General features: G+C 36.1%; 1 protein-coding gene across 2 annotated transcripts; it reads left to right on the forward strand.

Moving 5' to 3' along the window:
* The first annotated feature begins 64 nt into the window (after window positions 1-64).
* Window positions 65-9,852, forward strand: LOC104906973 (chromatin structure-remodeling complex protein BSH). Of its 2 annotated transcripts, none has more exons than XM_048641248.2 (11): window positions 65-404; window positions 484-572; window positions 1,960-2,054; window positions 5,799-5,870; window positions 5,964-6,011; window positions 6,111-6,194; window positions 7,603-7,641; window positions 7,735-7,817; window positions 7,914-7,976; window positions 9,292-9,395; window positions 9,565-9,852. In XM_048641248.2, the coding sequence occupies exons 1-10, from the start codon at window positions 355-357 to the stop codon at window positions 9,389-9,391; spliced, it is 723 nt and encodes a 240-aa protein (XP_048497205.1). In that variant the 5' UTR covers window positions 65-354; the 3' UTR covers window positions 9,392-9,395; window positions 9,565-9,852. The 2 variants fall into 2 exon arrangements, with proteins under 2 accessions (XP_048497205.1, XP_010694120.1); XM_010695818.4 differs by having other exon boundaries at window positions 70-404; window positions 9,582-9,852.
* The last annotated feature ends 10,216 nt before the right edge of the window (window positions 9,853-20,068 follow it).

A 20,068-nucleotide genomic window follows, 5' to 3' on the forward strand; every position in this document is an offset into this window, starting at 1 on the left:
CTGAACTGAACTGAAATGAATAGTGATATGTGAGAGTAAAAGTATTGTCAAGAGCTGAACTGAACTGAACTGGTCTGAACTGAACTGAACTGAACTGAATTGAACTGAACTGAAAATAAGTTGGGGAGAACAGACCCTTAAATAGTAAAGACAAAATAAAAAAAAAAGTATTCCCGTATCCTTCCCTCCCACTTCCAAACCTTGCCGGTGTAGCTGGGTCGGACAAAATAAAAAATAACGCTGTCTACTCAACTTGTAAAATTTCAGAAACTAATCACAATTCCCTCAAATACCCAAAACCCGCTAAATTGAGCACGAAAATAAAAAACAGGTGCAAAGAAGAGCAGTGGAAGCATGAAGCCTCACCTTGCAGCTGCGTACCGGAACCCTGTTAAATTCAGAATGTAAACACCCCAATACTTTCTCTTTTTCTTTTCTTAATTGTGTTACAGTTGCTAAAAGTTGATTTTTTTTTAATAATAGGCCAACTGCGGAGAATTTAGTTCCAATTCGTCTTGACATAGAAATCGATGGTCAGCGTTATAAAGATGCCTTCACCTGGAACCCTTCAGGTTTATCATACATTATCACCCTTAATTATGTTTTGCTTAATAATTTAAGTTGATCTTTTTTTTTTCCGGCTTTGTAAGCAACTAAGTGCAGTGGTGTAGACGGGATTCGGTCCCAGGTTTTAGCTAGGTGGAATCCACTGGTTCTATAGTCTGTTACATTATTTTGTTTCTTTTGGGGGGTGGTTTAGGGTTTTGCGATGGGACAGGTTAAAATTGGTAAATTAGGAACGATGAAGATGATCTTCACGTTAATTTTTGGTTTGAAGTTTTTTGAGGAAATGAATAAGTTGTGGTCATGTCATTTATATTGGAATTATGGCTTTTGAAATTCGTTTTTATTAGTCGAATACATGGGATGGATACCGGTGTCGATTTGGCCAAATTGGGAAAAGAAGAGAAGATGGGCATTTGAGTACCTTAGTGATTCAATTTCACCTATTGAAGCTTTAATAACTTTGTTATTGTTGAGAATTGTTATAACAATTTGATGTATGATTTTGAGAACGCTAATGTAATGTGTGTAGGATTAGAATTTGACACACACTGATTAATCTTTATTATCATTGATTTAGGAGTAAAAATCACAATTTATCGAGTGATATGTCTTTCTTCTTTCAATGCTTTTTTCACGAGGATGATGTTGAAGCTATTGTTCCTACAGTTAGCATTGGGAAAGTTCATCCTTTTTGTTATCTGGTGTTTAGTGGTGAAAAATGAAAATCATTGGTCTTCATGGAATACTGAAAGAGTGCAGTTGTGAGTGCCCAAGCTGTTGGCTTATGCTTAATTCCATACATCACTTTGTAGTTTATAATGCTTCTAGAACAGAAAGCCTATGGATCTTGATAGTGTTGATGGTGGGCCTCTTTCTGGCTAATATAGATGAAGTAGGCAGCTGAGTTCTAGTCTAGATGTATGATAATTTTCCGATTCAGAAACTCATCTTTACTAGTTCTTCAATAGCTATCAAAAATAGCGGACTGTTTGGGCCTTCTTGATTTGAGTTCAACAACATATTTGCTTACCTTATTTGTTGATCGGTGTGGAGAGTAGACATTTCTGCTTCTATATTTAAACCGGTATAATTTTGTTATTTTGTTAAACATCGGAAGGGGGGGGGGGTTGGGGAGATGGCTGAGACATTAACAGATGATTGATTGTGCTAGATTATTGTGATGTTGGATATAGACTGGGATGTGAAACTTATGTAGACTACAGTTCAAGGTTTAAAGTTCTTCCCAAGTTAAATCTCGTATTGTTTCTATGCACCTACTAAATTTTTTGTTATTATAGTCATAGTTTTCCTTTAGTTTGAAGTATTTTTGTGTTATCGGTGGTCAATTCTTTGCTAGTACCGTTCACCTTCACCCAATGATTTGTATTGCAGATCCGGATTCAGAGATTGCAGTATTTGCAAGAAAGACTGCAAAGGACCTGAAGCTTCCATCAGGATTTGTAACTCAGATTGCTCAGTCCATTCAAGTAAGTGGACAATTGCTGAATGCATGCGCTTTTTTCTTCTCTAGAAGAAGACTTGGTTGATTGCTCTTTGGGGCATATCGTGATAGGATTTTTTGAGATCATGTGATGTCTGAGATTCAAAACTTACAGCAATATGTTTCTTTACTTTGTAAAAGACCTTGCAATTGACTGGCACCCAGCCATTCAAGGCACATGCTTATCTGCATGTCATTAGTTTATTCGCGGGATCCTGAAGTCCTCTTGTATTGAAGGAACAGGGCTGCCAACCTAGCTTGGGCATTAGACAAGAAAGGGCCTTTCTGAAATTCTGTCTGTGCAGTTGATAAACTCAAATAATATATGCTGGGAAGAAATCAAGTGCCCATTAAAATAGAGAAGATTGGGCTATTACATGTTAAAAAAGAGTAGGGGGGGGGGGAGTTGTCGTTATTGACTAGACAGTTGAAGACTTTAAAGGTTATAGTCACATGAAGATTCCACTGATGAGTCTTAAGAATAGTAATTGTTGTGCTTGGAATTCATGTAAGTTACTTGCCACTCACTCAGTCACTCTTTTATCTATCTTCTGCTAGATGCTAGCAAGACCCAACTTTCATTGTTAAATCAAAAACTCCTAACTATTCTTGGTTTGTTTTTCCTTTTGTTTTATGGACTAATGCTAATATGATGAGCTTGTTGAAGTATGGAAGAGTTCTGGAGGTGCACTACTAAGGTTTATTGGTTTAAATTATTCTAAAGATGTGATTTTCATGTGGTAGATTTAGAAGTGTAGAAGTCAGAACTGTAATTAGAGTGACTGCTTTGTGTGTGTATCTGTAGTTTGAGCTTTTGGATGTAGTACTTTTCCATATCCGAGTTGTAACTCTGCAGAGTATCGTGTGTGAACATGGGAAGAAAACCATATTATATATAAATATAAGTATTGAGGACAAGAGGAATTTAAGACAAATATGTCAAAGACTCAAAGTACATTATAACACAACAAGAGGTACATGAGTTATTTGGGTGTGAATAGCAAGGTTTATTGAAGATGTTTGCACTAGATACCCTTCTAGGAAAGAAGCACTTAGAACTAAGGTTGAAGTGGAGTAATGACCGGCCGCATTGGATTACCAATGCCTTTGATCTATTTTCTCTTACGGCCCTTCACCATTGAATTATTATACGTTGCATCTTTTAGTCTTAGGCATAATTATTATGCACTTAAGAACAACAGTTACTTTATCTCCCATTTCCCCGTTGAATAGATTCTTTTTGTTGTTTTCAAGGGAATGCCCTTGTGTTGACTTGAATGGTGTACGAATCCTTTGAATCCAACACCAACGTGTATCATCCCCCCTATGACAAAGTTTTCTTTTAGTCCTTAACTTCCTTTAAACCAATCAATATGGCCCCAAAGAGCCGTTTTTGCTAAAACTCGAGCAGTTTCTTGAAAACTCGCTTCGGATATAAACTTTGAGTGGTCAAAGATGCTCTCATTATTCCCAATAAGGTAGCTCGGTAACATATCGCTTCTTCCAGAGAGCTCCTGATGAAATGTTGTACACTATGTGTTTATTCCCAAAGATACCCCTTCTTAAGGAAGGTGAAAAATGTTGGTCATTTACTAAATCTAGCATGGAGCCTTAAGTCACATAGCATGGAGCTGGATATCATACATTTATCAAGGTGTGTGCCGATTCGGACCGGGACTGGACTGAACATTGGCCTGGTCCCGGCTCATGAAAATCATAGATTTTGGTCTTTTGGTCCAGTACGGTCCATTTCCATAAAATTTCCTGTCTGGATCAGCGACCTGATTTTTTTAGAAATATTATGTAATTTTTTAGCCAATATTTATGTAAAAAAACTTATTTATTTATGTGTACTTTTTGTTTTTTTAAAATATTAAATTTTAATGTGTTTCATACTCCCTCCGTTTTTTTAATAGTTACACTTTACCTTCTCACGCTTGCTTCTGTAAATGTTTGAATATCTCTAAATTTGCATTTGTAAAAGTTATAAAAAGATGATATTCCAAAAATATATATCAAGACGAATAATATAAGATCTCACATGACTATATATTTCCTTACCCATTAAAGTCAAACATAAATTTGTGAATAGTATCAAAGCTCAAAGTGTAACTATTAAAAAGAAACAGATGGAGTGCAATATTGAATTTCATTATGTGTGTATTTTATGTAATATGTATATATACCTATGTTACTCAGACACGATACCGGTGTCTAAGCGTCCGACTCGGTTATTTTGTAGAAAAAAGTCAGGTTTTTAGTCTAAAATGAAGTATCCAAGTGAAGTATCGTGTCGGATACGACACGATACGCCACCCTGTTTTTGAGGTAAATGAAGGTGTTTGGAGTAATAGAGATATATACAATTTAATTTAAATAAAAAATCACTAGGGAGGAAAGTACGGGTTATATCTATTGAGAACTAGACGAGGGAGAGTCATTGAGGTGGTCTGGACATGTCACACGGAGACCAACTAATGGCACGAAAAGGGTAAGGGAAGACCTAAGAAAGGATAAGGACGATTGAGAGTGATATGAGTCTAGTTGGATTTCAAAAAAAATATGATGTTGGATAGGACAAAGTGAAGGGAGAGAATTTGTGTTGATGACACAACTTGATCATGTATTTAGTCCTTTTGATTCTTATTACTTTACTGTCTTTACTCCTTTTGGTTTTACAAACTTTTCGCCCTAAAACATTTTTATTTAATCCTTTTATGGTTTTCTCAAATCTTTTCATTTTCTTCCTTCTGACCTCTCTTATAGAACGTTCTCAGATTACATATTTTTTTATATCCCCATATTTTTCTTTTCCCTTTACACATTTTGGTTCCTTATGTTTTCTCTCATCTGACTCCTCTCAGTTCCATTATCTCATTATCCTTTGTTTAAAATCTTCTTCCTTTACTGTTAACATCTGTCATGGAAACTATTTGTTAGGATGATTTATGTTCGCCGACTCTAAATCATTTTGGGCCTAGGGCTTTGTTGTTTTTATAATTTGGGTCAAGGCATATATGAAGTTAATGTTAGTTTCAGATGGAATTCAATCTAAGGCAGTTTGGTCAATTCCAAGTAAATCATTAAATTTTAGGGTGATGAAACCATGGTACGAAAATACGGGATAATGAATTGGGTTCACCCGTTTTGGGACTGTTTCCAACTTTGGCTAACTGAATTTGACCATTTCAAACCAATTGATTTGAAGAAGCCGGTTGGACCAACCGTGACAAGGATATTTCGCCCGCATTTCCCATATCAAGGCGCTACTTTTAGATCTTTTTTCCATAGATTCCCACTGTTCCCTAAACGTCCTTTCAAAAATGACATAAAAAGATATAAATAGAGAAGAAGACGCAAACGAACAACAATCACGAGATCTATGGTGGTTTTAAGGGGATAAAACAAATGCTTCCTGAGGTAATTTTATAATACATAGTGCAAATAACAGTATGGTGAACTAGGGGATATAAAAGAATTTATTTATTGTTACAAATGTACAATTTATTATTATACTATCATATTGGTGTATAATCATAAAAACACCTAAACAGGACAATAATGCCAAATTCGCAGGCCAAACTGCGATGAACGTATCCGTTCTATTACCGTGAAATTGCAACTATTTCCACAACCATGACCAAAACCGTATCTTCGAACCATGGATGGAAGTATGTGATTATCACTAAGTTTATATTGTTCTTACTCTGATGACATATGATCACTGCAGTCACAGCTGACAGAATTTCGGTCATATGAAGGCCAAGATATGCATGTTGGTGAGAAGATTGTACCCATCAAGGTTTGAAATTCTTGTGGTAGCCTCAGTAAATTTGAGTGCAATAGCTAATCCTTTTTGTTGCTGATATTTATCCTGCTCATTGCCATATTGCAGCTAGATCTTCGAGTAAATCAGACTCTTATCAGGGACCAGTTTTTGTGGGTAGGATTATTAGGGAGCATCTGGTTGGTTATAGTTCTTTGACTGCTAGTTTTTCCGTCTTGAACTGAATGAACTTGGTACATTCCTTGTCATTATCAGGACTTGAACAATATGGAGAGCGATCCCGAGGACTTTGCAAAGACCTTCTGTTCAGACATGGGTATCGAAGACCCTGAAGTTGGAGTAAGAAAAATCCGAAAGATCATCTTTTGATATTGAAATTTTTAACATATTGTTGGCTTCACTATCTGCAATTGTGTGAGAAAGTTACATTCTGATGCAGTCCTATGAAATGGCTGAGAGTGATAAGGATTTGATTATTTTCCTATGACAACAGCAACCAATAACACCCCCTATATGGATTCCTCCGTTGGTGTATCTGCGAAAGCCTAGATGTTCACAAGGTTGATACTTGATAGAGAGGCAAGACCTGCAGAGAAGACATTTCCAAAAATCGGAAGTAGTTAATTGAAAAGTACATGAACTAAAAAGACTTACACATCCCTAATGACGAGACAGTAAGAGTAAACAGAGACTTCCAAAATTTTCACAGCTTAGTATAGAATAGAGGGATACAAAAGGAAAGAGTAGCAGGTGGAATGAGAACCACTTTTGATCACCTGAAAAGCTCATTCTGACAACAAAAGTTTATGCTTCGGTTTAATTGAGTATTTCTTCGATAGACATTGTCATATCTCGCTTGGACCATGCCATTGCCTGCTAGTATCTTTGTGCATGTGCTGTGCGCATGTTGTACATTTAGTTACCCCTTGTTCCTTAAAAAGAGTATCCACCAGATATTAGGTTAGTCAAATAGTCTTTGTGCTTCATGTTCAAGGAAAAGTTGCACAATTCTCAGGGCCTTGCAGTTTGCTAGTTTTGGGAAGAGAGGTTTTAAAATGCATCCACTGCTCCTTTCTTACATTCTTCCCCCCCCCTCCCCCCTCCCCCTGCTACAGAAAAGAAAATTAATAAAATTGAAATAAATTTATGCATTCTGTGATGTTTTCGACTTTTCATATGATCTTTACAAGGTCTTGTACTCTTGGAAGGAAAGAATATGGTAATCCCCTCCAAGAATATTCTCCTCAAAAACTTTCTTAGGATGTGAATAGTGTATTTATTAGTTTAGTATATCTATGGCTCATTTGGTAGTGGGTAATAGATGGTTGTAAATGTAATACTTCCTCCGTCTCGTTTTAAATGCAACAAAGGGGTATTGTTTGTGAGATATAAAACATTCCTTTGTTGCATTTAAAACGAAACGGAGGAAGTAATTTATATTTATGATATGTTGAGAAAGTCCCTTACCAGTACCTATAGTAGCGAAGCTTCATCTAAAAACATTTGTTTTTCTATGCCAATTTGCATTACCAATCAATACCTGCTCTTATAACTTACTCTTTTGAGCTTAATTTGAGCACATTTCAGTTCAGTTCAGCAAATTAAATTTCTTGTTCAGTGCTTTTTGGAAGCTTGCTATTTGTGTGATTCTAAAATACCTCTGGTACTATGGTTTTTTTTTTTTGTCGTTAATCTTGTTCTGGGTATCCCTGTGTCTTAACTCTTAATCGATGAATTTGTTTTGCAGCCTGCTATTGCTTTTGCCATAAGGGAGCAGCTTTATGAGGTTCTAAAGTTCTCTCAAATCTCTAATCATGTTTAGTAATGAGAAGCAGAATTTACGTCACTCTATGTTGAGTGCATCAACCATGGTTTGCAGATTGCAGTCCAAAATGTAACCTCAGCAAAGGAAATAAAAGTAAACAAGAAGGGTCGTCGCGGAATTGAGTACATCCCTATTAGGTATGTTTATGCAATAGGAGACTTACTTGTGAGATAACCAGTCACTATCATATTTTAGTTGACTTTACTATAAACCTTGACATGTCCTTTTTTCAGTAAGGCTGGTGTTACTGCAGTGGATTTGGCTAAGTTGTTTGGAAGCAAATCAAGTGTCATTAGGTAAGAGTTCAGATATCCATTATGTCCCTTTTCTGACATGATATCAGAAGTTTGTTGTTTCGTTACAATTAGCATCTTACTCCATGCACAGAGTTTTTTACTTGATACACTCTTCAGTCTTGTACGCTCCGTTTGGTAGGGCGTAAAACATTTTCAATGTAAAATGATTTTCATGGAAAACTATTTACAATGTAAAACACAATTTCAAAATTAGTTTTGCGTTGTTTGGTTCCATGTAAGAAAAATGATGAAATGAAAAGAAATGTAAGAAGGTAATGAGAGGAAGGTACAAGAGAGATAAGGAAAACAGTTTTCCCTTCATTTTGAAGGGAATATGGTTTTCCATCATTGTGAGAGTAATTTTACCCCAAGGGAAAATGGTTTTACACTCTTTTGCCAACCAAACAACTTAAAACTGAAAATAGAGGAAAACAGTTTTCCAGGAAAAAGTTTTACGCCCTACCAAACGGAGCCGTAATGTCTAGTACCTCACAAGGAACTTATAATTGGCCTAACATATTTAACATTAGCAGTCACTTTCGGCTGCCTTGTCTTGCTAGAATTACACCTTAAGACTTAAATGGTAAGCTAGCACTTAGCACCATTCTATTGGTGGATGTGGTAAGTTAAATGAAGAAATCTCATTGTTGACATGTGGTCAACTTTTCCTGCCAGTGTATGTGCATCCTCCATTATCACAGTTCCGTTCGAGGTATGGAATGTCTAAAATTCCAGGCAGAGACTGGGGATCATTTTTGGGTATGCAAATCGGGAAGTTTTAATATATACATATATTTTTTCTGAGTGCTGCATGATGCTACCTGAACGCTGAGTTCTCTGCACAGGACACGTTAACATCTATGGAGATTCATTTGGCCTTCATACACCATAGTGTGTGTGTTTAGATACTGCCGCTCAATGTAAAGCTGAAATTGTGGGTGGGATAAACATCAACTATTTATAAACATAGGAAAAGCGTAAAAAATCAAGTACTTAGGAATGAAGGGAGTAAATATCTTCTCATGTGTATGAAGCTGCATGCAATTCAATTCTTTAAACTTGCAGATCTTTCATTAAAAACCTGAAGAAGATAATGTGGTTTTGACTGTGTAGCTATAGCACTGCTTTCCACTGTTAGGAGCCTTTTTATACTTTCCTCCAACCCCCAACAGATGTCGGACTAGCTTGTTATTAGTAAAATCTTTGTTTGTTGATTTCTAAACATGCTTACATCTGTTGGTGTCTGTCTCCTGAATCATTCTTATCAGAATAAAATTTGTGTTTTGAAGATCGTTGTTAATGCTTTGAACTTCAGGAAAAGGAAAGATTGGGATGTGTTTGAACCAATCGTCGATATCCTGTCAAATGAGGAAGTAGAGGCGCTTGAAGCAAAAGAAGATAGGATTCCTCGTTGAATAGGTATGTTTTACTATCTCCCTCCATATCTTCAGTTCTACCCATTGACCCTGTTTCATTTTTCATCCCTTCTTTTACGTTTTACCGCTTTTGTTTCATATATATTTCCCTCCTTTACCCATTACTATATTTTGGCCTATTTTTTTTCCTGAATCTTTAAACAAATCCCTAGTTATTGGCTTATGATAGGATGGAAAAAGACGCTTCCTTTGGGTCTCGCGGCTGAAGCAAACTCTGGGCGCGTTTCTTCAAGGCAATATTGTAAATTCCAGTAGTTTTTTCATGATTTTATTGGCAAAGGGAAAAAGAAATGTAAAAGTTGTGGCTGGATATATTTCATTTGTTATAGTGAACATTCTTTCAGAATAGCCATTTCCTAATATGCATGATCTGGTTTTTCTTTTTCAAAAAACTTACTTATATAACAAATTTCTTTTAATATATTACCATTTTATGTTTATGTTTATATTTAATATTAATCGATAAAGAATCACATAAGTGTTTTTGTCGGTGGAATAGCGAGAATTGAGGAAAGAAATGAGGGGAAGAAAGAAAAGCAATTAATTGGTGATTCAATTATTGTGATTTAACCCCATATATTGTCAAAATGGTAGTATATGGAAAGAAATTTGTTACATAAGGTAGTTTTTTGAACGAAATTTTTTAAAAGTTAGTTTTATAAAATTTTCCCTAAAAAGGAAGTATTTATTTAACATTGACCAATTTTGTAGCACGAACATTTGTTAAAAAAATTCTGTCTATCTATTACTTCCTTATGTAATTTGCCTAGTTCAATTCACCTAAAACAAGGTGATGTAGTTTGAAATTATATAATTAGGTTTCATCTGAATTTGTTGGGTTTAATTTTATATTATAATTGAACTTTGATCACATATTTTTTCCAATATATAATGAAAATTAGATCTAAATTATGTAGCATCTTGTTGGATTTGCCCCCAACCCGTAGAATTCAAAAATCTAAAGGGGTGTTTGGTTTATGAAAGTCGAAAGAGAACAGGTTGAAGAACAAGAATGAAAAACTAAACCTTTAATGAGAACTGTTGTTTGGTTAGATTATCTCTCTTCTTCCTCTCACATTGCTCGATAATAATTATTCTCTTTCTCTCTCCCAACTATTGCAGTTGCCATCTTATGTTCTTATCGCCACCCCTTTGTTACGCTGCTGGATCATCGTTGCCCTCTTCTTGTAGCTCCCTCACCTTTTTGTTTTCCATTATCTTTCTCCACCACCTTTGAAGGTCAAATTTGAGGTTTTAAAATTTATATTTAACCATAAAAACTTTAGCTTGCAACTTTCGTGACTGAATTTGACCATCTAAAGCGATTATTAAGGATTAAAAAAAGAGATTATATAGGTTCTTATTTTTTAATTTGACCATTTAAAGCCATTACTAAAGATTAAAAAAAGGGGTTTTGCATATCCTTATTCTTCTTTCTCTCACCATTGCTCGACAATATTTATTCTCTTTCTCTTACCCAACTATTGTAGCTGCCATTTTTGTCGCCACCCTTCTATTGTGCCACTGGATCACTGTTGCCCCCTCCTTGTAGCTCCTTCCCCTCTTTATTTTCCGTTATCTTTCTCCATCACCTTGGAATGTATTTTCAGATTTTAAAGGTTAATTTTGACAATAAAAACTTTAGATTTGAATTTTTTGTGATTGAATTTGAGTATCTAAAACCATAATTAAATATTAACAAAGGGGTTCCATAGATTCTTATTCTTTAAATTTTTTCGGTATTTACGTTCGTGGTTCAGTTTCGGATGGTTGGGTTCTTTTCAGGATAGTTGTGTTGTTTTCGAGGTTGGACCGAGTTTGTGGGGGTAGTGGGTTTTTCGGTGGGTTGATGGTTTCAGTAGTTGGGTTTTTTTTTTTGCAACTGGGTGGGTTTTAATCCAGGTGGTATGCGAGGTGGGTTCAATGGCTGGAGTAGGAGTTTAGGTAGCTAAGATGGTGCTATGGTGGCTGGCATGGTGGTATGATGGTTGTGGTGATGGTGGTGGTTCGATTGTTGGTGTGGTGGTTTTTGGTGGTTGGGTTAGTGAATTCGATGGTAGGGTTGGTGGTTTTATTTGCTTGGGTGGTGGCCAATGATGGGTCAAGGTGCTATGGGGTTTAGGATAGAAATAACAAGTGAAACCTTGTGTGGGGTGGGAGGGGGGGGGGGTTGTGGAAGTTAAGGACTTTGGGAGAAACGAGGAAGCAAACGAAATGATGAAGACGTCATAGCAAACAAGTAGGGAAATCAAATTACTTGAATTTCTCACTCTTTTCTTGAAAAACTCAAATTAGACTTTACTTAAAATTTTAATTGATAATACTAGTACAAAATTAGATATATTTTGTAATTAGTAAATGACCTTAATAGGGTCTAATATGTTACTTCATATGTTTCATTTTAGATGCAACAAAAGAGTATTATTTGTGAGATATAAAATATTCCTTTGTTGCATTTAAAACGAAACGGAGGAAGTATATTTTTTTTTGATTTGATATGATTTTAACAAGAATAAGTAATAAGCAATTGAAATAAGGTGACAAGAACATAGCCTTTGTCCCTTTATCACATTATAACAATCTCTCCATTGCGAATAATTTTTTCATATACCTGGTGGGTAATCCAGTGGCCACTAGATATGGACATGATTGTTTGATCAAATCTAACTCAACTTTTGAATAAATAGTAAATTGTATTTTTGAGCCAATTTCATTGAAAAATCCAATCAGTTATTCTTGATGATTAATTGTATTCATTATTATTTCAACAAAATATTTTCTAAAATAAAGGATTTTATGAAAATTTGATTTTATCTTAGATATCTTACAAAAATATTTTCTTGATGATTAATTGTATTCATTATTATTTCAATAAAATATTTTCTTAGATAATTGATTTTCATATTATAAATAATACTCCTTGTGTTTTTTTTATCATTCTCAATTGAAATCTTGACACTATTTATACTTTGACAGAATCTTCTCATTTATTTTCAATATATAAGAAAAAAATATAATCATGTGGGGTATTATTTGATTCGTCTCCATTAGTACTTTATCAATATTCAATCATTGTAATTTTTACTAATATATAACGAAAGATATTTAAGTTCAAACATGTGCATTGGAGACGCGCACAGGAAAGTGAGATTGACAAAAAAACAGAGGGAGCAACATTTAATGAAGATAAGAATAAGTTTTTAAGATTGGATACAAAATAAAATCTGGCCAGATCTACAGATGCCCTTTGCGTACTCCAATGCATCTGGCGCAACTTGTTCCGCGCAAGCAACAACGAGATAGTCATCAAAATTGAAAAACGTGTAGCAAGATGCGTCAACGCACAACCTTGTGCGTGAAGCATCATTGTTGCCGACCGCACATCAGGTTAGCGCGCCGTGCAACGCCAAATCTTATCTTATTTTTTAATTTTCCTATAAATAGGTGACGTTCCACTTGGTTTGTGGCACACTTTCACATCGAGATTTTTAAGCATATTACTCCCAAACACTACATATGCTCAAACACTTCATACATTTTTCTCAATTTTTGCAAGCTCCACGATTGCTCAGCCCGAAGATCATTACTCTCTAAGACCCAGGTGATACCGGCATATTCCTGAGGGTCCCTTATCTTTTCCTTCCATAATTATTAATTTGAAGTTACTAACGCATTGTTCATGATGTAGATCTTTAAGGAATTTCATGTATTTTATGTATTCTAATCCTTAATCTCACTTATAGAATAATTCTCTATTGCTGCTATTGAATTGCCGCGGTTTTACTCATATGCACAAAGAGTATGCCAGAAGGAAAAGAATAGTGTATGACAAACGCAACAATAATGAATTATTCTACTAGTAGTGTCTCTTTCCTATATTTTTGTACATATTTCTTTGTTTTTATATTTATTAATTTCATCACCTCACATGTTTATTATTGCTAATGAAGACCCAAAAAAATGTCCTAATGATTAATCAAATAATTTGGACAATTGTTTTAAGATCCCAATATTTTGGTTTGTTAATAAACATGTCCCTACAAAATTTTTCTTTTGGTTGTTTACGGATCCAACCAAGATTAATCTTTTTAGGGTATTGAAATCAATTGCTTAGTTATTTAATTGCATAAAACTACATTAATAAATGTTACGAAGTAGAGGTGATCGAGATGGGTGAACGTGATTCATGATCATATTCGTACCCTCATCCTAGAACTCAATTTTTGTTTCATTGACCAATTACGAAGTCATGACAGGAAAATCTACATTGGATAAGTCCCTAATGTTTCCCAAAAATAACCAATTAGGTTTACAAGTTTTCATTTAAAGACTTGGTGGTTGCTTAAAAACGTTTTTCGAAACTAAAACCCTTTGATAAGCTAGTAAATTTCACGCTCACATCGCTTATGTAATAAAAATATGCCTACAATAACCATGAGATTTATGAAAAAGTCTTTTAAAAGCAGATAAAATTGCCTAAGAGGTACGTAATTAGGCTCAAATAAAACTACTGTAAAAAAAGGGGTGATTTATATCACTATAAAAGGATAATTTTGGCATAGTGTAGGTTAATAAGCGAATTATGTTTGGGTTTAAGTTATTTCAGGTAATTTAAGTTAACAGAATTGAAACCAGTAAGTTATTGAAGGTGTCTAGTACATTATATGCAAACTTAAGGGGTTCTCGATGAATTTTGAAACCGCAAGGTACCTCATAAATATTATAAAACCTAAAGGGTACTTGGTGAATAATTTGTTTTAAAAACCGTTGGAATATATTATTGGCCTAATAATGACCTTTTCCATGCATTAAGGCGTTGTCCACTAAAAGGCCTTCAAATTTGACCATAAAACTTTAGCTATTGGGCTACCCTCTCCAATAAGCTGGTCTAAAACTAAATGGGACATGGAGAATAACGATAGGAAAGACTTTGCTATTCTATTATTATGATGGAGAACAAAAATAGGTGTGAAAGGGGAGTGGGGAAGGAGGGAGGAAGAAATCAATGGAAGTTACTTATAGAAGACCATATCACTAGTCACTAGGGGTATTCTTTTGGATTATTCGATCGAATCCGAAATTTCGGGTGTTCAAAAATTTCGGATCGGAGAAAATGTAGTCCGAAAATTTCAGATCGGACATTTGATAACTAGAAAATTCGAAATTTTCAGTAAAAAGCTTGAAATAATGGTTCTGGGTCGGATCTGATCAACATATATTCTCATATATTAGATCATGAAACAAGATATATTTGTATAGTTATGAAACCAGAGATTTTTTGATATTTCAACTAGGGTAACCCAAAATTAAATTTTCTATCCGAAAAGTTTTGAATATCCGAAATTTTAGTTTTGTGGAACCCATATATTGGAGAGCCATATCTTTAAGTCAAATGGTATATGCTTCAAGAGGCATTTTGTAAAGTGTCTCCATGAAGATACACCTAAGACAGACCGAAGAGCCCCATTAGTGAGTAAGAGGTAGCTCTTCATTTTCTCTCTCCTTGGAGAGCTAGTTGGAGTATTAGTTGAACTCCATTGTACATACTCTTAACGTGGTTATGATTGTCCATATCGATCTAAGAGTGTCATGTTAAAATAAGTGCAACTAAAGCAAGTTAAAATGCACTTCCTCCTGTTTAGTTTCTATTTATACCAATTATAATTGTATATTTGCTAATGAAGAACTTCTAGATTTTATATCTTTAAATGTGTATAAATATAAGAAAAAGTTTCATAAAACTCCCTTATATAACAAAATTCTTTCAATATACCACCATTTGATCATTAATGAAGCTTAACTACCAATAATGGGGTAACAACAAAATGCTTTTCTCTCTTCCTCTCTCGTTTTTATCGTCTTTCCTCGCTTCCCCATCGATAGCAACCCTTAAGGCGTTAGTCATTTAACGATTAATATTAACTATGAAATTAAATGGTGGTATACTGAAAGATATTTTTTATATAAGGTAGTTTTTAGAAAAAAAAATTAAAAGGTTGTTTTTTGAAAAAAATTATTTATAAAGGTAATTTTTTGGAAATTTTCCTAAATTTAATTGATGCAATAGGTCAGATTAGAGCATATAAATAGTGTTTAGTCAATGATATGGTCAAAATTTACTAGTTGACGTTGACGATGAGAACAACGACATGATGTTGAGCTAGGTCAAGTGTGTAACTGTCCAGCGAAGATTAAAGAAGATACAATCATTGCTTTGGCTTCCCATTTATATGCTGGACATAATCCAGAGATCGAGTCAAGCAGCGTGGCATGAAAATAGGACAATCATGGACCTCTGTTGAGAGATAGCTGTTGCTAACCAACTTCAGAGATACTTTGAATTACCCGAGATTGGAGGTATACAAGGCGCAAAGATCAGAAGAATGAACACAAGGTACAAACTCTCTACTGTTATGACTGCTTAGCATACTAAAACTATGAAATACCTCGCTGAATATTATTACTTTAATCGCATTTGCATTTGTTTTCTAAATCACAATTCAAACTCAATAACTAGGTTGTACTCACCACCGTTCATCTTGAGCGTCAGTTGCATATAGTGAATTGGTGGACTGATATCCACCCGCGATTTTGTTACCCATCTTCATTGGGGTTTTTCCGCGTCACCATCTCATCGTATCATTCCCTATTTATCCGCATTGCTATTATGTTCCCTCAGGTCGTTTTAATCTGGTCGTTGATGTCCCAATATCATCCCGTGACACGGCAAAATCAGCATAAATAATTTAGTGCCCATCGCGGGGCAGACAACTAGATCTTAAATCCTTTTCCGTTGACCACGACACATCCGAATTTATTCTACGCCAATGGATCCCAATGAACTGCAAGGTGCCTATGAGCAAATGAAAGCCTAGATGGAGCGAATGAAGTAAGAAAATGAGTGTCTGTCCTCGAATTCAGTATGTCAGAATAACAAGTTGAGAAGTTGGAAGAAGAGTTGGCATCATCGAAAGTGTCCAAGTAACGACGTCATCACAACGTCAATGACATCTCAAGCATGCAACCTTTTTCCGATGAAGAAAAAGCACTGACTCAGAAGAAAAAGACAACGCTAGCGAAGCGAAAGCCGAACAAGATCGTGGTGACTGACCACTTGAAAATGGTCTACCCAAGGAAAGAGATCTTATGGTAAGAGGATGGCTATGATAGAAAAGCAAAATCATCAGATCATGTGTCTACTATCCCAACTTCCGGGAGCTCCAAACTCAAGTGTCGTCAAACATCGAGATGGTTATGCGACGTCACCGTTCGTTGAAGAGATTGCTAAAGCAACACTATCAAAGAAGCTTAATCTTCCCATTGACCACCACCTATGATGGATCTACCGGCCCAACTGAACATGTCGCTCAGTATAAGTAGCGAATGTGGGAAGTGTCCATACCTTGACATTTGGCCGAAGCATGCATGTGTAAGTCTTTTGGCGCAACGCTGACTGAACCAGCTCTGAACATGCCGCTTAGTATAAGCAGCGGATGTGGCATGCGTCCCTACCTTGGCATTTGGTCGAAGCATGCATTTGTAAGTCTTTTGGCACAACGCTAAATGAACCAGCTCTTAAATGGCTCGATTCTCTTAAGACAAGAAGCATCAACAACTTCTCAACGCTGGTCAACTAGTTCTACAACAAATTCAAAGGAAGTTTCAACTTGGAGAAGTAGACCAACAACTTATTTTGCATCGTTGAAAAGCCAGGAGAACTTATTTGCAATTATTATAGTCGCTTTAATAAAGAAATGATTGGAATTAAAGATTTAGATACTAAGACGCTATTGAGGGTTTCATGAAAAGACTTTGTACATTCGCCTCACCAAATATCCATGCACGATATTCGAAGAAGTCAAATCCAGATCGTTAGCTTAGATGCGACTACAAGAACACGATGTTATTATCATCACATGTCCGAGGGCACAAATGATCGCTAGATGTTTATGCCCAAGAGACATAATTGGAGACCTAATCCTTACAACTATCTTAATCAGGTACATAACATTACTAACATGTCGGAATGTACAGGTACAACGCAAAATCACATCTTAATGCATATCCTGACCTTAAATCATATGGGTTTTCGTCGATGTTGGAGGTGTAGTAAACACCCTAACAAAGGTGGTGCCCTTGTTTGTTAGCCAAGGAAAAGCGACGGTGCATACGCTTAGAAAGATCAGACCAAATGGTGTTAGTTTCATCACGACCATGGTCATCAAATCCAAGATTCATAGCTCTCAGAAGAGAGGTCGCTTTCATGTTGAACAAAGAACATACGCAATACCTCCTCAGTGCTAAGGGGAAAGCGTCCTTTGATAAAAGCCCGCCAAAGCAAAATCCTCCTGCATCCCCTTCATACGTCAAGGTAATGAATATAATTTCTAGTGAATCTGATGTTTGTGGACTAACATAGTCAGCTGAATTAAAAGGCTAGCAAGAGAAGGTTCTCCCTTGTCCAAAGTACCTAAAGATGGCAGGTCAGACGACGAAAGAAATTTGGAGGCAATGTCCATTACCTTTGATGATGATGACGACCGTGACGAGGAGCACCATGACGGATTAGTCATCTCCTTGAAGGTCAACAACTACTAATTACGAGGAGTATTGGTCGACGACGGTAGCTATGAGAACATTTTGTTCAAAAGCACCCTAGAAGGTATGGGTCTTGATGGTAGGGACATAACTAGGAAATCAATGGTCCTCGTCAGATTCAGCAAAGAAACGTAACAAATAGTTGGTGAGATCGTTTTGCCTACCTAGGCCAACCTTGACTGCCCATTAGCATAAAACATCCTTGACTACCCATCACATAAAATGTCCTTGACTGCCCGTCAGCATATAATGTCATCCTTGGTAGCCTTGGATCCAAAAGATGAAAGTAGTTTCATCTATATATCTACAAACGCTTGAGATCCCATCCAAATGGGATCTCCAAGAAATCAAAGGAAAGCAAAAAGCTGCAAGAGAATGCTACAATTCATCGCACAAGCCACTGAAGGTAGCCATCTAGCAATTAACAAGCAAAACAGTACTAGATGAGGCTGATGAACAACAGATTGAGGAAGTGGTTCTTAATCCAACTTTCGCAGATCTCATCCTAATTCGAGGGACTTTGTGGCTTGTGTTACAAAACTAGGTAATTAAGCTAACGAAGATTGCATTGCATGGTTCGATGAAGATATGAAAGGTATCAGTTCGGACGTGATCACCCACAAGTTAAAACGTCGGTCCAGAGCACAAATCCATCAAACATAAGCGTCACAAGTTCGCGCCAGCATGAATGAAATCAGATCAAAACCGATGAAGTTCAAAAGCTAATTGACACAGATAAAGTGAGAGAAGTCATGTACCTTGTTTGGTTAGCTGACGGCGTTGTCATTAGCAAGAAAAATGGTAAGTGGATATTATGTATTGACTTCACGGACTTGAAAAAAGCTTGCCCAAAGGATCAACTTTTGCTTCCACACATAGACACAATGGTACATGCCACGACAAGAAACGAACTCTTGACATTCATGGACGTATACTCTAGCTACAATCAAATCCTCATTCACCCGACAACCAAGAGAAAACGACGTTCATCACCGGCAAATGTATGTATTTTTTATAAGGTCATGCCCTTTGGACTGAAAAATGCAGGTGCGTCATATCAACAATTAGTCAATCTAATTTTAAAAGAGCAACTTGGCGACAATATGGAAGTTTACATTGACGATATGCTGGTAAAGGTAAAAAAGCGGACGATCACATCCAGCATTTCTCAGAAGCGTTAATCGTCCTTAGGATATATGGTATGAAACTTAAGCCTACTAAACGTACATTCGGAGTTGCTGCTGGAACATTCTTGGGCTGCATCGTGACGCAAAGAGGAATCGAAGCAAACCCTAACCATATCAAGGAAATGATAAACATATAATCACCGAGAAAGGTCAAAGAGGTAAAAAAGTTGACAGGACGTGTCGCTGCACTTAACCGATTCATATCAAAATCGTCCAACATATGTCATTTGTTCTATGACGTCCTAAAGAAGAATAAGGGATTTTACTGGACAAAAGAACATGAATACGTTCTGCAACCACTCAAGTAATACTTAGCCACTCCTCCTTTGCTATCTAAAGCAAGCGACAGAGAGACTCTATAACTCTACCTTGCTGTCAGCAACGCATCTATAAGTGCTTTCCTTACAAGAGAAGCAGAAATGCAACAACTCCCTATTTATTACGTCGATGGTCTCTGTTAGACACAAAGACCAAATATTGCTCCCTTGAAAAACTTGTAGTAGCCCTAGTTATTGCAATTAAAAAGTGAAGACATTATTTTGAAACCCATACTAACGTTGTCATGACTAACTATCCGATAAAGAGTGTTCTTCGTAGACCATAATTGACTGCATTGAGTGGTTACGACATCAATTACTTTCTCTGAGCGACAATTAAGTCGCAAGCTTTAGCCAATTTTGTGGCAGACTTCAGTCTAGAGCTAGAGAAGTTGACAAATGAAGAAATTGCTCGCAACAATGACCTCACCAATGACGCTTGTACTTTATTTGTTGACAGGTCTAGGTATTATACTGAAGCCCCCACAAAGGGACTAGATTGTACAAGCAATATGTTGCGACTTCAGAGCAACTAAAAATAAAGCAGAGTACGA

Source organism: Beta vulgaris, chromosome 3 (genome assembly GCF_026745355.1).
Source record: "Beta vulgaris subsp. vulgaris cultivar EL10 chromosome 3, EL10.2, whole genome shotgun sequence".
In the NCBI taxonomy this organism is placed as follows: domain Eukaryota; kingdom Viridiplantae; phylum Streptophyta; class Magnoliopsida; order Caryophyllales; family Amaranthaceae; genus Beta; species Beta vulgaris.

Excerpts from the sequence above, each read along its gene's own strand:
- LOC104906973 (XM_048641248.2), top strand. The coding sequence starts at position 355 with ATGAAGCCTCACCTTGCAGCTGCGTACCGGAACCCTGTTAAATTCAGA. Across the intron at positions 2,055-5,798 it reads AGATTGCTCAGTCCATTCAA|TCACAGCTGACAGAATTTCG; the intron begins GTAAGTGGACAA and ends TGATCACTGCAG. Across the intron at positions 6,195-7,602 it reads TCGAAGACCCTGAAGTTGGA|CCTGCTATTGCTTTTGCCAT; the intron begins GTAAGAAAAATC and ends TTTGTTTTGCAG.